We start from the raw sequence: 22,789 nt of genomic DNA, 5'->3' as shown, positions 1-22,789 counted from the left end.
CTGACATCACGTGTGCGACCTGTGTTTACACTAGCCGTCAGCATGGATGCCCTCAGAGCTGCGCTCACTTTATCAATTGTCCAAGCGCTTTTTGCTTGTTTGTTTTTGCAAGCGGAATTACTGCTCCTTGCGGAAGACTACAGACGAAGGACGAGGTTAAGAACAGGGGAAGTACTGCGGCCTACAGGTCTGGCATGTCCTTAACAACGTATTTATCCGAGTACGTGTGGACAGAGTTTTCTTTTAAAACGAGGTGGTGTGGATGCAGGTTTTTGGAGGGACGGATATTCGTTTTAAAAAAAAAACGGCTACGTATGGACTAGGCCTTAGTCTAATCAGACCAAAGCACAGGCTTTTAAATCACATCTTTACCTTTTCAAATGCTCACAAGCCAAGGCCAGATTTGTTTCTTACTGAATTTGTCACTTTGTACTTGGCAATGATGCAATGTACAGCAGTTCCAGACACTGAATAGCATGAAAATGGCAGAGTAGCCTTCCCCATTATCGTGAGCTATCTTCCTTCTGAGCTCCAGACTGATTTCCTTTGTCTTTAGCATGGGGAGTAAGAGTAGTCCCTCTCATGTGTTCAAGTTCCCAGTTCCTTAGAGTCTTTTTATGCTGACTGAACATTGATAGGAAGCCAGTGATGGGAATGATGGCATTTAATACAATGGTGTTTCTTATTCATTAACAAGTAATCTAATTGGTTACTTTGTAACTGTAACAAATGACTTTTTTAAAGTAACATTCCCAACACTGTAGGAAGTGAACTGACAGCACAGGTGTGGTTTCAAATCTTTCTGCACTTCAAAATAAAAGACAAGCAAGTATCAATTTTTTTTATTATTATATGCTTGAAATTCACTTGTGATTTTAACATCCACATGATGAGCACATTTACAAAACAACCAAAGAAAGGCAAAGATTTATCAGATCAGTAATAAAAACGCGACCAAAATCAAAACAGACCACCTCAACCTTAATGTATAAATTGTCGGTAAAATAAACAAATCACAGATTAAATCTACAAAACTACATAAACAGCCTTAATTTAGAGTTCAGCATGTTTACTCATTTTATCTTTTCTTAGTAACGCTCCAAACTGGATTCTGCAAACTAATTGTTCCAGTTAATTTGGCCAGTCACATTGAATTTGATCCTCACAGCTTAGCCTGAGACTTTCTCAGCTGATCCTTCAGTTCTAGAGACGCTATGGAGGAAAGGTGCACCTCATCTGGTCCATCAGCGATGCGCAGAGTCCGTGCGTACGAGTACCTGGAAATAATTCATAATACAGGTCCTTCTCAGAAAATTTGCATATTGTGATAAAGTTCAATATTTTCTGTAATGTACTGATAAACATTAGACTTTCATATATATTGGATTTATTACACACAACTGAAGTAGTTCAAGCATTTTACTGTTTCTAATACTGATGATTTTGGCATACAGCTCATGAAAACCCAAAATTCCTATCTCAAAAAATTTGCATATTTCATCCGACCAATAAAAGAAAACTGTTTTTAATACAAAAAAAGTCAACCTTCAAATAAGTATTGGTCGGGGATCCTTTTGCAGAAATGACTGCTTCAATGCGGCGTGGCATGGAGGCAATCAGCCTGTGGCACTGCTGAGGTGTTATGGAAGCCCAGGATGCTTCGATAGCGGCCTTAAGCTCATCCAGAGTGTTGGGTCTTGCGTCTCTCAACTTTCTCTTCACAAAATCCCACAGATTCTCTCTGGGGTTCAGGTCAGGAGAGTTGGCAGGCCAATTGAACACAGTAATACCATGGTCAGTAAACCATTTACCAGTGGTTTTGGCACTGTGAGCAGGAGCCAGGTCGTGCTGAAAAATGAAATCTTCATCTCCATAAAGCTTTTCAGCAGATGGAAGCATGCAGTGCTCCAAAATCTCCTGATAGCTAGCTGCATTGACCCTGCCCTTGATAAAACACAGCGGACCAACACCATCAGCTGGCATGGCACTCCAGACCATCACTGACTGTGGGTACTTGACACTGGACTTCAGGCATTTTGGCATTTCCCTCTGCCCAGTCTTCCTGCAGACTCTGGCACCTTGAGTTCCAAATGAAATGCAAAATTTGCTGTCATCCGAAAAAAGTACTTTGGACCACTGAGCAACAGTCCAGTGTTGCTTCTCTGTAGCCCAGGTCAGGCGCATCTGCCGCCGTTTCTGGTTCAAAAGTGGCTTGACCTGGGGAATGCGGCACCTGTAGCCCATTTCCTGCACACGCCTGTACACGGTGGCTCTGGATGTTTCTACTCCAGACTCAGTCCACTGCTTCTGCAGGTCCCCCAAGGTCTGGAATCGGTCCTTCTCCACAATCTTCCTCAGGGTCCGGTCACCTCTTCTCGTTGTGCAGCGTTTTCTGCCACACTTTTTCCTTCCCACAGACTTCCCACTGAGGTGCCTTGATACAGCACTCTGGGAACAGCCTATTCGTTCAGAAATTTCTTTCTGTGTCTTACCCTCTTGCTTGAGGGTGTCAATGATGGCCTTCTGGACAGCAGTCAGGTCAGTAGTCTTACCTATGATTGCGGATTTGAGTAATGAACCAGGCTGGGAGTTTTTAAAAGCCTCAGGAATCTTTTGCAGGTGTTTAGAGTTAATTAGTTGATTCAGATGATTAGGTTAATAGCTCGTTTAGAGAACGTTTTCATGATATGCTAATTTTTTGAGATAGGAATTTTGGGATTTTCATCAATATTAGAAACAATAAAAGGCTTGAACTACTTCAGTTGTGTGTAATGAATCTAATATATATGAAAGTCTAATATTTATCAGTACATTACAGACAATAATTAACTTTATCACAATATGCTAATTTTTTGAGAAGGACCTGTAGAAGGAGCTCTAATTCATATTAGTGTGTAGGGAAATGCAAACATACATCTGTGCTAGTGGGAAGTCCTGGGACACCCCTGCAGCTCCATGGAGCTGGATGGCGATGTCCACCACCTTACAGCTCATCCTGGCTGCTGCCACTTTGATCATAGCAACCTAGCAGAGAGAGAAAATGTCTTGGTGTTATAAAGTCAACAGCTGCTGGAAAATAATGGTTAACGATCTGGGTTAACTGTGTAATCTGTAATAACAGCGGGGCATATTGCTGAATAGAACAGTAACAGTTTAACCTGCTTGCGAGCTGCACGGCTGCCCAGTGTGTCCAGAGAATGAGCTGCATAAAGAGTCAGCAGGCGGGTCTGCTCTATCATCAGACGACTCTCTGCTATCCAGTGAGCAACGACCTCCTTTAGACCAGAGTTAACAGACGTGTAAACAGCTGAATGCTTTACCCACAGCCCTGAAGGAAGTCTAAAGATCAGACAAATCTGTGGTTCACTCACATGCTGGTGCAGCTTTTTCCCAAACGTCTGTCTAGAAGCAGCACGCTGGCACAGAAGCTCCAGCGCATGCTCAGCCAAACCAACAGCTCTCATACTGTGGTGCAACCTGCCCGGGCCCAGACGCCTCTGAGCTATCTCAAACCCTCTGCCTTCTCCTGGAAATTAAAGTGATGAGAAGAAAAATTCAAATTCTCATTGGTAAAACGTGTTGGTGAGTGTTAGCTTTTGCTTTCTAGGCTGTTGCAGGTTAATTTCAGTAAATAGAAACTGAATTTTTACCCAGAATGATGTTGGATGCGGGAACACGCACATTTTCAAAGTGCACCTCGAAATGGCCGCCATGGATGGCATCTGAACTCAGGGATGAGCACAAATTGAATACTTTTTTTTTTACTTGTGTGTAAAAACTATCAAACAATGAAAATATCCAGCAGACATAACAGACTCCTACCGTCCTGTCCAAACACGGTGAGAGGTCGGATGAGCTTCACTCCTGGAGTTTCCATGGGTACCAGGATCATACTGTGCTGGCCATGCCTAAGAAATAAGTTCACTATTAACTTCCTGACGTCTCAATTTATTACAGAACTTGAAGGGTTTTATCCAGATGTGTAATTTTTGTAAACACTTAAATGTTTGTCACCACAGGATTGATGTTCTGACCTGCTGCTAACATCCCGAGAGCTCCTGCACATCACAACGGCCACTTTGCATTTAGGATTTCCTGCACCTGAGAGACAAGTCACAAATCCTCATGCTCCAAACAGCCACTAGAGGGCACCATTGCATGCATGAATTGAATTTAACACCAACTTTACATAAAAAATTAAATTCTGGTGACTCATCAGCATCCTGGGCATCTACACTGCCCTCCTGTCTTTGTGTAAACACACCAATCAGATGTGCACACTCTCGCATTTGCAGTTATTTGCATTTGTTAACTCAAACCATCTCCTATAATCCAAATCTGTGTGTGACGTGGACATTTTTACAGCAGGGAGAAAAACAAGAGTGTACCTTCTTTACAAAAAATATCCCAAACATTGACTAAACTGCAAATGTGAAAGAGAAACTCCTAATAATGAAAGAACAGACATGGAGAACTGTTCTTATGCAGCAGTGTCGCTTGCTGAAGGTGGATGTTCACGTTTATGTTTTACCAAGAAGTGTGTTACGCTGAGGCAGTCTGTGTACCCGTGAGAGTGAGGTAAAAAAGCTGTCATGACGTTTTCTGACAACCTCTCACCTGTGGGACGACTGAGATCCTTCCCCTAAGTAAAGGATTTATCTATTTCCGAGGCCATCCAGAATTTAATGCCAACTTTGTCAGGCTTGATGAACTTTTACTGGAAAAAGCTTTTTATCACTTGTAATGAGTTCTGGGCTGAAACTTGCTTCACAGTTTTTACTGAAGCGAGACCAGATGTTTGAGATTGCTGCAAATGTCAGTTTGTACACTTTCACCACGGGCGTCCTTGTCAAACCGAGGGTAACGAAGCGATTGACTGCTGGTAACACAACATTTCCTGACCGGCAATCCACCATGGCACCAAAAATTGACACTCAACTGCTTTGGTAAACAGAACAGATATAAAAGCCATCAGATCATAGAGAGACAGGTTTTAGTTGGGGTCTGCTCTTCAGGCTCGAGGGTTCTGCAAGTATCTCAGCTGTTCCTAGACTGAGATGTCTGATGTTTTACCTGGGGTCTGCTTTAGCCACTCCTCCAGTTTGAGTGTTACTGTCCTGAGTTCCCCCGATGACCAAGGGTACCACCAATACCTTCACTCTCAATATAAATATATACATTCAACATGTGTGTTTGTGTGTATCACTGCCCAAAGTCCAAGTGAGAGTCAATGACTGCTGCTACACATGTGACTACAAGCCATCTACCATCCACCGCTGCAGGAAGGACACCTTTTTTGAGTTTATGTTGCTCAAGCAAAGTCAAACCTCTGGTTAAAACAGCAGGGAACATCCACATCTCCACCTACCCTATCACAGTCACGCTTGCAATCAAATGTAAATTTGCCAGTGGGTCCAAATTGGTGTGTTTGCACAACGCTGGCAGGGTCAGCACCACCCCAGGGGGTCGTGGAGATTTTACGTAGAAATAAGTGGTGTGACAAACAAAAAAATCTCAGATATAGTCAAATGAACATTTGAAAATTTCCTTTAGCTTAAGTTTTAAACTCTCACCACTCCCAAAGGCATAAGAAGTAAGGGTCTGTTACTTAACCAGCAGTAATGATTCTTTATGTCTGGAGTATCTCAGAACTACAGTTGTGGTCAGAAGTTTACATACACTTGTAAAAAATATAATATAATGGCTCTACTGAGTGTCCCGTTATTTCTAAAACTCTGATTTTTCTCTGATAGAGTGATTGGAACAGATACTTTAGTCACCAAAAACATTCATGAAGTTTGGTTCTGGGTCACAAATATACATACAGCAACATGAACTAGCAATTTTGGTGACTTAGAAACATGTCAGTGAACTGAGCTTCATAGCATGGCCTCTTAACTTCTTGTGAGCGATTATGAGTGACTACAGCGGGTGACTTCTCTTAGGCCAGGTAAATAGGGCTCATTGGATACAAACGCCCACAAACGCTACAATGGGAAAGTCAAAGGAGCTCAGTATGGATCTGAAAAAGCTAATTATTGACTTGAACAAGTCAGGAAAGTCACTTGGGGCCATTTCAAAGCAGCTGCAGGTCCCAAGAGCAACAGTGCAAACAATTGTTTGTAAGTATAAGGTGCATGGCACTGTTTCATCACTGCCAAGATCAGGAAGAAAACGCAAGCTATCACCTGCTGCTGAGAGAAAATTGGTCAGGAGGGTTAAGAGTGAACCAAGAATCACCAAAAAGCAGATCTGCCAAGAATTAGAAGCTGCTGGAACACAGGTGTCATTGTCCACAGTCAAACGTGTTTTGCATCTCCATGGACTGAGAGGCTGCCGTGCAAGAAGGAAGCCCTTGCTCCAAAAGCGGCACCTTAAGGCTCGACTGAAGTTTGCTGCTGATCACATGGACAAAGATAAGACCTTCTGGAGGAAAGTTCTGTGGTCAGATGAAACAAAAATCGAGCTTTTTGGCCACAATGCCCAGCAATATGTTTGGAGGAGAAAAGGTGAGGCCTTTAACCCCAAGAACACCATGCCTACAGTCAAGCATGGTGGTGGGAATATTATGCTGTGGGGCTGTTTTGCTGCCAATGGAACTGGTGCTTTACAGAGAGTAAATGGGATAATGAAGAAGGAGGATTACCTTCACATTCTTCAACATAACCTAAAATCATCAGCACGAAGGTTGGGTCTTGGGCGCAGTTGGGTGTTCCAACAGGACAATGACCCCAAATACACATCAAAAGTGGTAAAGGAATGGCTAAATCAGGCTGGAATAAGGGTTTTAGAATGGCCTTCCCAAAGTCCTGACTTAAACCCCATTGAAAACATGTGGACAGTGCTGAAGAAACAAGTCCATGTCAGAAAACCATCAAATTTAACTGAACTTCACCAATTCTGTCAAGAGGAGTGGTCAAAGATTCAACCAAAAGCTTGTGGATGGCTACCAAAAGCGCCTAATTGAAGTGAAAATGGCTAAGGGACATGTAACCAAATATTAGCACTGCTGTATGTATATTTGTGACCCAGCAAATGTGATCACTTTTCTCTGTTAACCCATAATAAAGACATTAAAGAACCAAACTTCATCAATGTTTTTTGTGACGAAGTATCTGTTCCAATCATTCTATCAGAGAAAAATCAGAGTTTTAGAAATAACGGGACACTCAGTAGAGCCATTATATTATATTTTTTACAAGTGTATGTAAACTTCTGACCACAACTGTACATTTATAGTCTTTGAGGACATTTTAGACCAGAAATGTCTTCATTTAATGAACTCACCACTGCACCACCACTTTGTGCTATTTATGACGTAGTCTTCTTCATCCCTGTGAAGAATGCACTCCATGTTGGCTTCATCACTGGAGGGAACGCCGGGCTCTGAGGAGAAATTAACCATCACCATCAGAAAAGCCAATATTCAGAAAAAAGCTTTCACTTTACAGCCCAGAGCTGGTCAGGTGTTCAGCATAGGTCGCCATCATGACCAGTAGGTTAAAATAGAGCAAGAAACCCACACGTCTGTGTATGAAGCTCAGTTTGGTTCTAACTGGTTACAAGCTGGCTCCAGTAACAGACGTTCACCAGGAGTTTCTGACAGCAGAGATGTTTTTTTTTTACAGATGTGTCTTTTTGTTCCAGAGTGATGAAACTTCCTAACTGAAACCCTGCTGCCTGTGTGGGGTCATGTCAACTCAGTAGGTGGCTCAGAACCTGTTTGTTTTTAGATTTTTGCGTAAAGGAGGCCTGGAGTTGTTTCTTTTGTTTCCTCTGATGACGTGGGCATAAATCTACCTGTCATGCAGAAGCAGGAGCGGATTTCTCCTCTCAGAAGAGGCTCCAGCCACTTCTTCTTCTGCTCCTCGCTGCCAAACATGTGCAGCACCTCCATGTTTGCTGTGTCTGCCAAATACGTTCATATAGATTAGGGCAGAATATAAAAAAAACTAGCTTATTTTGTTAAGCTACACAGTTTATAAAACAAAACAAAAATAAATGATTGTTGTGCAGCTACAAAAATAACAAACATCATTTTTGGATGTTTCACCTGGAGCCTGACAGTTAAAGACTTCAGGGGCAAAGAAGCAGCGTCCAGTCTCCTCTGCGATGTAGGCATAATCCACCTGAGTGAGTCCGTTGACGGCAGGCAGGAACAGGTTCCACAACCCCACCTCTTTGGCTTTCTCCTGGATTCTCAGATCAAAGAAAACACAAATCGTTTCAGATTGATGGATCGGCGATGCAAATCTGAGCTCAACATTCAAAAACGGACAGTAATGTTGTAACTGTAAAACAATAACTTGTTATTTAATGTGCTAGTGATGGCTCAACTATAGGAACATCCTTTCTGACTTCTAGAAAGATCTCTTACCTTTTCATGACAGTGGCATAGATTTTGCAAAACGGAAACCACATTTTAGAAGAACAAGAAACTATTTTTATATAGAGCCTCTCAAGTTAAGTCATGAGGCGCTTCACAAGAAAATAACACATATATGGAAAATGATTTTAAAATATCGTAATAAGAAATGGGGAGAATGGAAATGCTTTAAAAAAACAAGAAGCAGTAAAGAAATTCAATAAATAAAGGTAATATCCTGGGAAGATCATCAGTAGAAACAGCAGCATGAAGAGAAGGTAATCAAGAGGAGTCAACATAATCAACAGGTCACACAAAGCCAGCCTGAACAGGTGTTTTCAGCTGCTTTTTAAAGGAGACCACTGAGTCCTTTGAACATCTTAGGTGTGTGAACGAAAGCATGGAACCACTGAGTCCATTGACCTCAGGCTCAGGGGGAGAGTTCCAGAGTCTGGGGGCCACAGCAGCAAATCACACTCAATCACTGTTGAGCTGTTGAGACAAGACAAGATGGCGCCAGCATGGCAGGCACGCCGTCCGTCTCCTCTTGCAAGAATGTTTTTGTTAATGATTCTGCTCTGTGTGTGTGTTAACATAAACTCACTCTTGATATATGATGCATACTCTTCTACAAATCCAATCAACTATGAGCATATCTCTGTTTGCTCGGGAACTAAGTGATTCAACCCGCTCATTTCTGGCTGAAATACCAGCCTGTCTGTGTCGCTTACCTCGCCCTCCACGGATAAGAAAGCGGCATCGCCGGCGTGGAAAACGTGGAGGTCACCTGGTCACATCCAAATTCTGCATGTGGGGCATTGAGTGGCGCTTTCTGAGTTCAACGGAGGCTATAAGAATGTGCTTGGTTCCTGTTGTTCCTGCAAACTTCTCCAGATCGCTTTCCCGTTCCTCGTTTTACCATCGGTCTCAGCAAGGAGTAAACCCCGACAACCTATGGCACGTAACGAGATTAGCCGGGACAGGCGCTTCTCCACCACCGGCTCTGCCACCGACTCGCTTTGAGCTGATCAACGCCAGATCAGATCGGTTGGGAATAAAACTTTTATCTTGAAAGATTCCTTCCATAACAACAGCTTGGACGTTTTATGCGCCACTGAATCATGGAGTCCTCCACACTCACTGAAGTTCTAGCACCTGGCTGCTCCTACATTAACACTCCAAGAGCGCGGCGCCGTGTCAGTGGCCTGCTGATTTTATTTAAATCTGATTTTATCTGCAACCACACTGTCCCTTCATTAACTCCATTAACTTTTGAGCTAAGTGCATTTGAACTGGGTCGTTCCCCTCCCTTGTGTGCACTTATTTAACGTCCTCCAAAATATAACAAGAACTTTTTAGATTAATTTGCGGCCTTTCTGGCTGAAGTCTCCTGGGGTTGTTTCTGCTAATTCTAACAATCAAGGTGTTTTGTATAAAACCATGAATGCCATGCTTTCTCTTGCTAGAACGCTATTTTCCTCTGCGTCTACTTGCCTCTGTAACCAAATCCTTCAGTTTTTCTTAAATAAGGTTGGTAAAATCAGAGCTCAAATTCCTCCTCCTTCCCATGTTCCTGTTCCTGTCATTCCCACTCATGGGCTATTCAACAGTTTTCAACCCATCTCTCTGTCCTGTCAGGAAAAAACTATTTCCACTATGAAACCCTCGGGCTCTCCAGATGATGTGGTTCCACCTCGTCTCCTGAAAGATGTGCTTCCGTTGATTGGCCAATAGGTGCTGGGCATTATTCATGGTAGCTTGGCCTTGGCTGAAGTTTCTCGTGCCTTTAAACACGCTGTTGTGCAGCCAATCTTGATCCTACTAATTTCTCTCATCTCCGACCAATTTCCAAGTTACCATTTTTATCTAAGATACTTGAGAAAGTCGTGCTTGAACAGTTAGTAATACATCTTAATGACCATCAAGTAATGGACAATTTTTCAGTCTAGGTTTAGACAACAGCATAGCACTGCAACTGCTCATGTTCGTGTGTTTAATGACATCTTTCTGGCCTTAGATTCAGGGTTCCATGTTGTTCTGGTACATCTGGATCTATCTGTAGCCTTTGATATGATCGATCATAACATCTTGATCTATAGACTACAAACTTAGGCTGGCATCTCAGGTTCGGCACTAGACTGTTTTAGGTCTTACAGGTCCCTCAGGGTCATGCCGGATGACTATTCATCCCAGTCACTCTCCCTTCCCTGGGGGGTTCCTCAAGGTTCCATTCTCAGCCCGTTACTGATCTGCCTCTATATTCTGCCCTTGGGAGCCATTTTCAGACATCATGCTGTTTCATACCATCCATACGCAGACGACTGTCAAATCTATTTTTCATTTAAACCCAATGACTCCACTAAACCTCTGTTTGATTGTCTTTATGATGTCAAGCAATGGCTCGCTGAAAACTTCCTCCATCTGAATGACTCTAAAACAGAGGTAATCGTTTTTAGTCCCGACATTTATAGAGCAACCCAGCAACCTGACCTCCACTATCTGTCTCCTAATGTCACTTCTGCTATGTCCATCCTTGGAATAAAAATAGACCCGGTTCTGAAGATGGATGCTCAGGTCAATAGCACAGTCAGGTCCTGCTTTTACCACCTCAGGCGAAATTCTAAACTAAAGCCCATCCTGAGTGTCTGTCTTCTACAATCTGTGATTCACACCTTCATCACGTCTTGGCTTGATTATTCCAACTCCTGCTTGTACGGCATCAGTAAAGCTGCTCTGTCTAGACTCCAGCTTGTCCAGAATTCAGCAGCAAGGTTCCTGAATGGAGCTGACAGAAGACAGGACATTACACTCACTCTTAAATCACTCCACTGCCCATTCAGTTCAGGATGTATTTCAAAATTCTGCTTCTTGCATTCAAATCTTTGAACAGTCGGGCACCTCCCTATCTGTGTGAACTCTTCCATTACCATAGGCGTCATTTTAACCGGGGACGCCGGGGACATGTCCCCGGCAAAATTTGTGATTGGCAGCTGTGTCCCCCCCACTTTAAAAAACAGCCTGCTGATGAGGATTTTTGTTTTACCAGCTCAGATCTTTTACCAGGGGTCGGCAACCTGTTCCCATCAAAGAGCCATTATTACCCGTTTCCCACAGTAAAGAAAACACTGGGAGCCACAGCGGCCGCAGCGCTGTGGGCGGGGCCTACCCTCAGACAGCAGAGCGCTGCTCACAACATGACAGCAGCCGGTACCGGTCACTTGCATGGGCGTCGCACCCGTGGGGGATTCAACACCCACACTTTTCCAGCTGTTTTGCTCATCTCCACACCAGTCTGGTTTCTTTACGTCGCACTCACTCTGTTTGCCTCATCTCCTTCTTCACCTCCGCTTCTGACAGCCGATGTCGTGTTTCCAGGAGAGCAGGAGAGGGAGGGACGGAAGAGCTCGACTGAATTCATAATTTTACATCTTGACATTAGCTGTACAAAGTCTGAGTTTGATAACGTGAAGAACAACAATTTGCAGAGGTTTATAACTGGCGCGGCGCCAGGTTTTCATTTTTGGGTGGGCCACGGTAATTCTGGACGGACCTTAATAAGCAGCGACATCAGTGAAGGAGGCAGGTCGCGCTAGAAAATTTAGTTTAAAAAGACGTCATAAATGTTTTCCCCCGTCATTTTTATTTAAAAAATATGAAGTAAAAACTCACAATTTAATTTTCATTGATTTGTCATTAATATGTAGTCTACACCCGTGCGTTAAGTGGACCATCTTCCAGTAAAAACAAAGCTTCCAGCCCACCTCTCCAAATGCGTAAAATGTGCATCAGCCGCTAGTTAGGTGCGCCGCGTGCACCGTCAGCCCAGACAAGAGCAGAGCAAATAGAGAAAGAATAGAGGATAACTGTGTCTGGATGTGGATGGAGATTACATTTTACAGCAGCCTGATCATCATTTAAATACGTAACCCATCACCTGTCTTCTAGTCCATGCTATCAGCATTATTTTAATTGGTGTGTGTGTGTGTGTGTGTGTGTGTGTGTGTGTGTGTGTGTGTGTTTTCCACTTCAAACACTGGTCTAACCAACCAGACCAGCGTGTCCAGTAACAAATTAATGTTAGAATTAAACAGTTTCACTTCATGTAGGCTAGGAACGTTTCACCTGCCGTGGCCCGGCCGCTTCTGCTCCACATAAACTTTGTGCGTGATCAAATGTCTCTACGCATCATGCGTCTCCGGGAACAAGCGCTGTTCAGCCAAAGTTTCATAATTTCATAAAAAGAACATTTTTCCAGGTGACACATCCCTCAGAGAGACCGGGTTTCCAGAACGCTTCAGTGGGAGGAAATCGTATCGCATGCACCGGGGTTCTGCGCTGCGAATCCCTCTACAGATCTTCAGCTCACTGTCCACCGTGGGCGTGCCGAGCCGCACTGAACACAGTGTCCAGTATAAAGCTCTGATGTTCTGATGGGAATCAAGTTACCTCTGCGACGTGCGTATTAAAATGTCAGCTCATCCATGCGCATCAGTGTGTGTCGGGGTAATTCTTTCAAAACAACCAACATCCTTGAGTTTATCCGTCAATATGTGGCAAGATGGAGAAATGAGGGCCCGGGCAGGATTCGATCCCCAGACTACCGGGTGAGAGTCATACGCTCTAACCAGTCAGCCAAAGGGACAACCCCTTGGCCAAGTAGCCAGGGCATGATCTATCGGGACACTGTGACAGGACACTCACACTGCCACACCTGATTATGAAACTTTGGCTGAATAGCGCTTGTTCCTGTCTCCAATGTGGTGACGCATCCAGGAACCTGTCTGAGGAGAAGCCCAGAATCTGACATCCTTCAGCTCAGGAAGCGCCTATGATTACGCACAAGAGTGACGCGTCAACCCGGTCTCACAGTAAGACTGGGTTGGACCTGTTCAGGTTTACGCAGACAATCTTTACATTTAGAATTGGCATACAGATGTAAAATTAATGCAGTAAAATATAAAGCTTTTTATTTAAATATCCATTCATTATTTTACAAGCACAGAGAGCGCATCAGATGGATGGAAGAGCCGCATGCGGCTACAGAGCCGCCGACACCTACTTTATTGTCCACAGCAATTTTTAAACCCCACTCAAGTGTATGGTTATTGTCCCCAGCAATTCTGAAAACAAACTGACGCCCTTTTCCATTACTACCACCCTCCTCGTGCTCTTAGGTCTGAAGATCAGCTCCTTCTAACTATCCCTAAGGCACATTTGAAGACCCGCGGGGAAAGGGCTTTTTCTGTCTGTGCCCCAAAATTGTGGAACTCATTACCTCTTCAGGTTAGGCAAGAACCCTTTATTGGCATTTTAGAAAACCCACTACTTCTCCCTGGCCTTCAACTCCCAAACCATAAAGCATTAACTCATCCTTAGTTTTTCCACCTTGTTTGTTCGATTTGAAATTTGTGTTATTATATTCTGGTTTTACTTGTTCTATTGGGTTTAGGTTGTTGTTCTTTGAACTCTTATCTTTTTTACTTCATGATATACACAATTATTTTAGCTTGTGTTTTTTATTATTTGTTTCTATGTGCAGCGTTTTGGTCGGTTGTAATGCCATGCTGAAACCGCTCTAGAAATAAAGTGGTATGGTATGGTAATTGATCTGTCACCTTTGGTCTTTAGCCTGGTGCGCTGCACAACCAGTAGGCTTTGGTCACTGGACCTCGGGGACCTGCTGGGGTGTAGGGACTTAAAATGAATCCTGAAGTTGACTGGCAGTCAATGATGCTGGAGGAGAAGCGGGGTGATGTAGGTGTGTTTGGAGGACTTGGTCAGAAGACGAGCACAGGCATTCTGAACCACCTGTGAACGGTTCAGGGAGGCTTTGTTCAGACACGTGAAAAGAGACTTGCAGTAGTCTAAGCGAGAGGAAATGAAGGTGTTGATAACTGTCTCAAGTTCAGAGCGGGACAGAATGGGACTCAGCTTAGCAATGTTCCTAAGATGAAAGAAGGAAGAGCAAACAAGAGAACTGACATGAGAATCCAGGGTGAGAGCTGGGTCAAAGGTCACACCAAGATTTCGGACAGAGGGTTTGGTGCTAGAAGCAAGCTGACCAAGAGAGTCTCTGACTTTGGGAACCAGCTCGTCCGAGCCACAGATGAGGATCGCAGTCTTATCTTCATTCAGCTGAAGAAAGCTCCCAGCCATCCAGGTTTTGACAGAGTCTAAGCAGGTGTGTAACAGCTGCAGCTTAGAAATCTCATGGGGCTTAAAGGAAATGTACAGTTGGATGTCATCTGCATAAAGATGGTAGGAGATTCCTTTGAAGGATCTCAGGATGTGCTGAAGAGGAAGCAGATAGAGGAGGAAGAGCAGAGGCCCCAGCACAGAACCTTGTGGGACACCATGAGAGAGGGATATGGTGGAGGATCTAAACTTGGAGACGGCAACAGAGAAGGAATGCTCAGACAGATAAGAGAACCACTCCAGAGCAGTTCCTGATATGCTGACCCAGTCTCTCAGCCTCTCCAGTAGCAGGTGATGGTCAACAGTGTCAAAGGCTGCAGTCAGGTCCAGCAGGACCAGAACAGAACAGTACCCTGTATCACTGTGAGTCAGAAGGTCATTAGAGACTCTAAGGAGAGCTGTTTCAGTGGAATGAGCTCTACAAAAACCTGACTGGAAGCTATCATAGATGTTATGTTCATCAATAGTAGCTGTGAGTTGTTTAGCTACATCCTTTTCCAAGATCTTGGAGATGAACGAATGTTTAGAGATGGGTCTGAAGCTGCTAAGGAGAGAGGCATCAAGGCTTGTTTTTTTAAGAAGCAGGTGGATTACAGCATTCTTAAAGTAATCAGGGACCTGACCAGATACCAGAGAAGCATTAATTATAGACAGCACGCTGGGACCGATGGACTGAAAAGCACTTTCAAACAAAGATGAGGGTTAAATCGCTTTAAAGCTGGTTAGAAATATATCTTCTTACCTTTAAATCTTCCATGATTTGGGGTGTGTTCCATCTCTGCGGGGAATGCACATGCTTTTGGTAGTATTCCACAACTTCCTGGTAAAAGAAAATGTCACTGCTTACATAAGAATGCAACATTACGTTAAATCATCTTTTCTCTTTTTAAACCATCTGAACCAGCATTGGGGGATCTATGTGCAGCTGATCTTTATCAACTTCAGCTCTGCCTTCTACACCGTCTTGAGAAGAATGGTGGACTTGGGTCTGCTGCATTATGTCAGTACCTGGATTAGGAGCTTCCTGTCAGGTCACAGCCAGAGGCTGAGAATTGGACCCACACACTTGCACAACCCTGTGCCCACGGGCTGTTGATGTGGCTGTGTGCTGAGCCCTTTACCCTGTATACTCACCACTGCATCCCAACCCATCATAGCAACAGTATCATCAAATATGCTGATGACACCACAATGGTGGGGCTCTTCTCTCAGGAGAATTAAATTACCTACAGGGTGTGTGTTAAAAATAAACAACTTAAAACGTAAAACATCCACCATCCTCACCATCCCCATGGGATGAGGGTAGCGGCTGACTGGCCGTCAGGACCACTAACTGCTGAAGAGGCCTGCTCAGTGTTTCCATTAAAACACAGTTGTTGTGCCGAAAAGAGCATTCCTGCAGAGTTTTGCATACCTAGTTGTGGGAAGGCACATCGCTCAATACAGCCTCATGTTGAGGAAGTAAACAATTAGAAACATGAGTAACAAGGCAGCGTTTTAATAAATTTGAACTATTAACTATTCTTATCTGCGTGCTTCCTTACAAAATTATGGTTTATGGGCAGATAAATAAAAGAAATTACGGTTTTCAAACGCGTTTTATTTTAGACAATTCTTTAAAAGTCTGTCAAAATATTTTTTCTGCTACTCGGTTTATAATTTTAGTCACATTTCTGCTTTTTTATAACCAACAGCATGTGCATCAGTGTAAGTGGGTCCATGATCTGTCTCTCAGGTGTAAACACGACCTTCTGCAAGCTGGTCAAAGAAGTCCAAGGTCCCATTTGGGGAAATAAAACGGGAGGAGGGTAGAGCATCTGTCTGCAGTAACATTCAGGAGGCTTTTGCCCACATATGAGGGCTGAATTCAGACAACAATTGTTTTGGTTCGGCTAGAGCAAGCTGTCTCTGCCTCAGTCTCTCAGTGATCTTTGTTTATTTCCAAACAACTGAATATAGGGTCAGTTTCCACCAAGCAGGGCTGTAAGCTTTGTCAAGTACTGATCCATTTCGCAAATGAGTTCTGAAAACCAAAGCCAGTTTGCTGATCGGAGCATCCATCTTCTGGTTATGCTCGTTCAACACAAGAGTCTGAGTGCTCATAGCCCAACGCTTGCCAATTGCTCCTGACAGCTTCTGAATTTTGCAATACAACAGCAACCTGCCTGCTCCAGACATCATAATCCCAGTAATCATGAATCCAGTTTTACATCCTCTAACAAACACACACACATAATCACCCACACAGGAATCTATCATGTATCCTATCAGGTGAGTTAGTCAAGGCAGGAGGAGCTCCCTTCTCCATTTTTAACATGAAAAAACATTTTATCAATGACATTCTGAGACCAGCTGACCAGATCCATAATTAGAGAAATTCAGAGAAAATGCAGATAGTTGTTCCAAGTAAGACAGCCCAAAGAGCAGGCAGGTGAATGGGGTAGGGAGGGGAAAAGAAAAATGACCGTCCTTGGCAAGGGCAGGAAGAAGAAAGCATGATTTTTCATCATATTTCTAGTCAAAAACAAAACATTTTCTGGAGGAACTCAGATTAAAAATGTGTTCATGTTATGAATCTATTTAAAAATAGCTTCATCACTCACAATTCTAATTGTTTACTTGCACTTGCGTTGCGGTTGTGACGACAGGGCTAAGGATTTGTTATTAGGAGCATAAGACCAGTGACTCTTTGCATCATAAAAAGTCGAGCTGAATTACTTCCAGTTTAAGACAATGGAAATGCGTCTGTTTTATTGTTTTTGAGCAATTACAGTTTTATTAACACATATAAATACACAAAAACACGAGTAATTCAGTGACTTCTATTTTTTACCATAGAATTTGAAAAAATACTTACTTTCCCTCTTTTCATTCCTGAATCAATTTTAAAAATCGGAAATTTCCTTAAATTTTTTTCGTTTTTGCTTTTAAAACAAAAATTCTAATACCATAAAGTACACTGACCATAAAGGACACTGTTAACCTTAATATACACACTACAGAGACAAAAATAATTAGAAATTTGAAAATTAAATTTGAATTTGAAATTTTAATTGAATGATGATTTTTTAATTTGGATTTGAACCAACAAACTGACCTGCTCAGCAGGAAGAACGTACAGCCAGATAAAGTCTTTGACTTGTTGGAGAACACCATGGCCTCTGCCTGTTTGAAGTAATTGTGCATCTCTTCTTGGATCTGTGAGGGGTCTGGTAAGAAAAATATACTACTTTAAATGTTTAAAACTGGCAGGATGCAAATCCTACCAATGATCTTTTTATTCACGAGATTAAGCACACATTAGTTTATGTTGTTGATCAGTGCTATTAATCAGTTACTAATTCTAAGTAACCTTTTCACACGTTGCAGAGCTATCTTAGCCAAAAGCTCCATATTCTGCAAGAGTTGATCGGCATTGGGCACGTTGGTGGGTTCCTGAAGGACGTGAGTCATAAGCCCCTAGATACAGAAATGATGAGGAAAAGGTCATGGGTCAATCCGTTGCCAGGACAGCAATATCAAAATGTTGCAAAGTATCTCAAACAATGTTACTGAATATAAATGTGTTATAAACCTGGGCAACTAAAACTTTAAAAGCAGACAGAGCCAAGAAGAAGTTCAGCTGTGGCAGAGAATCAGACGGGATTCCTCGACATCTGCAGTAAACAGAGATCAGGTCACTAGCAGCTGGAACACCTGCACAGGGAGGGAAACACACACACACACACACACACACACACACACACACACACACACACACACACACACACACACACACACACACACACACACACACACACACACACACACACACACACACAGCTTAAATACGGAACATTTGTCAAATCTAGCATAGAGATGGTAAAACATATTCAACAGGAGGATGTTACCCTCTACTCCTTGTAATCCACCTAAAATCATGCCAATGTTGAAACTTTTGGGCCAGTAGAATGGGGCCAGTAAGAAGGCCAGATCTATTAAAGGATTTCCGGTGGTGGACGACTCCCAGTCCAACACTGCTATCACACGAGCCTTTTAAAATGAACAACAAAAAACACATGCACCCCAAAATCACTGCACAAAAATGTAGATTTCTGTGGAAATCTCAGAAACTGTACCTCTGTCGGGTGGAATACTATATTTTGCAGTCTGTAGTCTTCATGGATGAGTGTAACCTCATCATCTTTCTCAGGCAAATTATTCATCAGCCAATCAGACAGCTCGATAACAGCAGGAATTTCTCTGTGGGCTGATGTTTTGTATGTCTTCGTCCAAAGGGACACCTTTGAAGTTGGAATACCATTTCTTATTTTTAGAAGGGACAATAATATTTTTATTAGTCTTAATTTAATAAAGGAGTAAAATTTCCTCTAACTTGTCTCCTGCAGTAACCCGGTCCTTTTTCAAACCCTTCCAGTTTTAGTGATGCCAAGTTGAGTGAATGCAGCTTTGCCAACGCTTCCACCATAGCTACGTGCAAAGCTGTTCTCTCTGCTGGACTCAGTCCACGGAGCTGAAGATCCCTGAATATACGGCCCTGAACAAAAGCAGCAGATGAGGAAACAGTGGGGTTCAAATTAAATGAAATGTCAATCGGAAAAAGGGTTATACATATATATATGTGTGTGTGTGTGTGTGTGTGTGTGTGTGTGTGTGTGTGTGTGTGTGTGTGTGTGTGTGTGTGTGTGTGTGCATATTTATATGTGTGTGTATACATCTACATATATGTATACATATACATATATATACACACACCATAGAAAATCATATATATATATATATATATACATACATACATACATATATATATATACAAACATATATATACATATATATACACATATATATATATATACATATATATATACACATATATATAACAACAAACTGCATGCATGCAGTTTCTCTGTGACTTTAAAACATCACCTCCAACATAAAACTTTTTCTGATGCTCCAAATACAGAAAAACATCCCTTTCCAGGGTTTTTTGAATAAATAAAAAAAATCAGAAAATTACTTTAAATGTTAAATAATAGTTAACATCACTTAAATGCAACAGCAAATTCTGTCATTGCTACTGAGCATTTTCTCCACCACTGAGAATCTGGTGTTGACTTCAAGTGTCCAATCTGCTTTACTACAACTTATCAACAATTCAGAGATATAAAACAAGGCAACGCCATTTTAAGTCAGTTCCATTTTGACTTCAGTTCTAGTCACCGTCATCCTAAAGATAAGCACAGACTGGCCAGATGTGTTTTCTTCTTTAAACTAAGAACTGTGAAGCTGGAGATTTTCGTCGTTTAACAACCAGACGACGTCCTTTCAAAATAAGAGCACCTTCTGACGCCGCCGAACGGTACCAAGGGTCGACCCTCCAGACGGGCTTTGAAACGTTGTGATCGCTGCACCGACAGCTCCAGCGTACATCCGAGGTCTCCAGACCTGGCATTTCCTGATCTACCTGGGAGACCCCCACTGGGTACGTACATGGCAAAATAGCGGCTCATGTCATCACTTTATAAGCCTCGTGATATCTAGTCATAACAATGACGACCAGATTCATTGACGTCAGCCTAGAGAGTCTGAACCAGACACACACACACACACACACGCACCAACACAACATCCGAATCCATTTTCATCCATCACAGAGTTAGTCCTGGTAGATTGTTTGGAATTTATAATTCAGAAATTAAAGATTCTCAAACGATCCCATCTCTCTCTCTTTTCTTGTCTCAAAGTCAATACAGAGTGTTTAATTAAACTCCCTGATGATAAAAACTGCCTATTCTTCTGTTTATAAAAAGTGAACTACTTACAGTGTATTAAAATACAACTTTAGATAGTTACATCACTTCAATTCTGTTACAGATATAAGGCTGTTGCTGCAATTGGGAAGTGATCTGTGCTGGGCCAAACTAGGAGAATATTAAGATTTTTTTAGGGAAAGAGAAAAACAATTGTCTACCTTTCAGAAGAGGAACTGGCAAAGAAACTACATGGAAAATATGTGAAAACGTTTGTTTTTAACCCCAAATTGAACAAGTTTACCTAGATCTTAAAAAGCAGCTCAGATGATGAAACTGCAACTATGATTCTGATAACAGGCTAACAAATTGAACTAAGATATCCGGCTAGCAGAGCTTCTGACTGACAGTTTATGTGCAGCAGCAAATCAACTATCCTGATGAACAAGGTTATAAAAGCTCATAAAGGAAAAATCACTTTGATGTGTGGGGGAACTTTTCCAGGCCCTCTTTAGCAGGGTGGGACTGGGAGGAGAGTGCTGTAGCCTTTTAGCTGGAAGCTAACCGGAGCCTGGGGCTAACACTAGCAACATGAAGGTGGTGTAGCGGTAAAAATGATTAACGACACTGAGTGGAGTCATGTTCACGTTTGAAAGCAGCGCTGAATCCAGAAACATCAGCACAAAGTGCGTTCGTTGCTCTGAGTCAGCATGACGAACAAGGGAACAGCGCTGCAAAACTCTATTCGGGTGTTGCTTTCCAAAAGGGTCTATGTAGGGGGTGGGCGTATTAGGTGAATGGAACCATTTGATTGGCCACATATCAGAGGGACTATATATATATATATATATATATATATATATATATATATATATATATATATATATATATATATATATGTATATTTCTTTTCTTTTTTTAATATACATATATGTGTGTGTAAATGATGTTACCTATGATGAAAATTACAAGCCTCTCTCATCTTTAAGTGGGGGAACTTGCACAATTGGAGGCTGACTAAATACTTTTTTCTCCCACTGTGTATGCCAAATAACTTGATTTGACCCATGTAAACAGACTTACTTTCACATGATCCATCACGTAAAACTCTGTTCCAATTACTTCAACATCCGAGCAGTAACAGATGGCCTTAGGGACGGGGAAACCAGCAGAAAAGAGGGTCTTCTGGATTAAATATTCTGTTTCCATCTGCACAGAAAAGCTTTGTTTAAACCTGAACCTCATCACTTTTTTGTAAGATGGCCTAGGTGTTTCAGCTGTAGGGAAGCGAATTGGTTAATTGTAACTTCAATACATCTTTTTGCTTTACATGCCTAGAAAAAAAGTCCCATGATTTTTTACTTTATTCTAATAGTAGAATTTACATTGCTATGATAAAGGATGAGTGTCAGTCTGGTTTTTCCCAAGGACATTTATCAGTAAACTAGCAAGTCTTTTACTCACAGTTAACTAAGCAGGAAATCTCAGATTGTAGTTCTGTCCTCAAAAAGAGCAGTTTTCAGTGTAAAAACTTACCTTTTGAACCCCTGGTATCAGCTCATCTCGGGGTCGCATCTTGAGAACATAACTGTTTGAGGTTGTCTGGATGAAAAAGGTTGGGTTTGATTGACCAACACTGGAAAATTAACCAAAAGTCTTCAGTTAGTTTAGCTTTAGAAAAAAAGATCTACACAAGGAAAAGGCAGCTGTAGTCCAGTGTGTTACCTGTACTGCCTGACAGTAAAGGTGTCATCATTTGAGACCCCTAGCTTCATCGATAGGTATCTTTGAAGGTTGCCAACATTAAAATGTGGCTGGATGGAAACTGTCTTGTCTTCCATGTTTTAGTCCCTGTTTTTCTCTTTTTTGGGTCAGATTTGCATGAGCAGCAGACAAAGCGGAGATACTCTCACCACCCTCTCTCCAGCTGAACAGGTGAGACTTCAAAAGTGTTCCCTAGCCAGCCTGGAGATAAAATCCCTCCAGCACATCCTGGGATGATATCCTCCAACCAGGCCAGCAGGACAAGCCCAAAAAACCTCCCCTGGGAGGCGTCTGGGAGGTGTTCTGACCATTGGTGGAGATGACAGGGAAGACCCCCCCCCGCATGAAGTTGTCCCCCCAAACATTATTGAGCATATACACTTGTTTAACATTTATATAGTAAGGTGTAGTGAAAGCATAGCATCAAAAGATACAACTGGAACTGTCTTCAATCATTGAAAGATTATGATCCCCTTATTTCTTAAATGGTACGGTCCAAACTGTTTTTAATGGGCAGGGCTGTAGTGGTGGTAATGAGTCACTCACCAAAATAAATCAGATTCTTTGAGTCATCGAGTCAGTTGCCTAGAGTTAAAAAAAACAACATTTTCACTCAAACTTATTTTGCTCCTCTTTCCATGTAAATCCTACTGCTGACAATTGTGATTGAAAAAAGAAAACTATCCATTTTATATATTTTAAAATTAGCAGAAGA

General features: G+C 42.2%; 1 protein-coding gene across 1 annotated transcript; it reads right to left on the bottom strand.

The window, feature by feature from the left end:
- Positions 1-827: 827 nt before the first annotated feature.
- On the bottom strand, positions 828-22,283 carry LOC107372609 (acyl-CoA dehydrogenase family member 11). The gene is made up of 20 exons (XM_054737010.2): positions 22,036-22,283; positions 21,847-21,946; positions 21,394-21,519; positions 18,936-19,097; positions 18,679-18,843; positions 18,451-18,592; positions 18,135-18,256; positions 17,913-18,019; positions 17,658-17,769; positions 15,303-15,380; positions 8,054-8,192; positions 7,801-7,908; positions 7,288-7,386; positions 4,035-4,101; positions 3,823-3,908; positions 3,651-3,722; positions 3,372-3,526; positions 3,159-3,275; positions 2,915-3,024; positions 828-1,277 (listed from the first exon to the last, which is right to left on the bottom strand). The coding sequence occupies exons 1-20, from the start codon at positions 22,149-22,151 to the stop codon at positions 1,163-1,165; spliced, it is 2,298 nt and encodes a 765-aa protein (XP_054592985.2). The 5' UTR covers positions 22,152-22,283; the 3' UTR covers positions 828-1,162.
- Between the last annotated feature and the right edge of the window lie 506 nt (positions 22,284-22,789).

Source organism: Nothobranchius furzeri, chromosome 7 (genome assembly GCF_043380555.1).
Source record: "Nothobranchius furzeri strain GRZ-AD chromosome 7, NfurGRZ-RIMD1, whole genome shotgun sequence".
Taxonomy (NCBI): Eukaryota; Metazoa; Chordata; class Actinopteri; order Cyprinodontiformes; family Nothobranchiidae; genus Nothobranchius; species Nothobranchius furzeri.
Note: the sequence above shows the minus strand (reverse complement) of the source record. Positions and strands in the feature narration are given on the sequence as shown.

What these genes read in the sequence shown, in the direction of transcription:
- LOC107372609 (XM_054737010.2), bottom strand. Translation starts at nt 22,151, where the DNA reads ATGGAAGACAAGACAGTTTCCATCCAGCCACATTTTAATGTTGGCAAC. An exon ending in TGGATTACAAGGAGTAGAGG is followed by an intron (nt 18,257 to 18,450) that starts GTAACATCCTCC and finishes CTCCCTGTGCAG; the next exon opens with GTGTTCCAGCTGCTAGTGAC. An exon ending in CTTTAACTGTCAGGCTCCAG is followed by an intron (nt 7,909 to 8,053) that starts GTGAAACATCCA and finishes CGTATTTGGCAG; the next exon opens with ACACAGCAAACATGGAGGTG.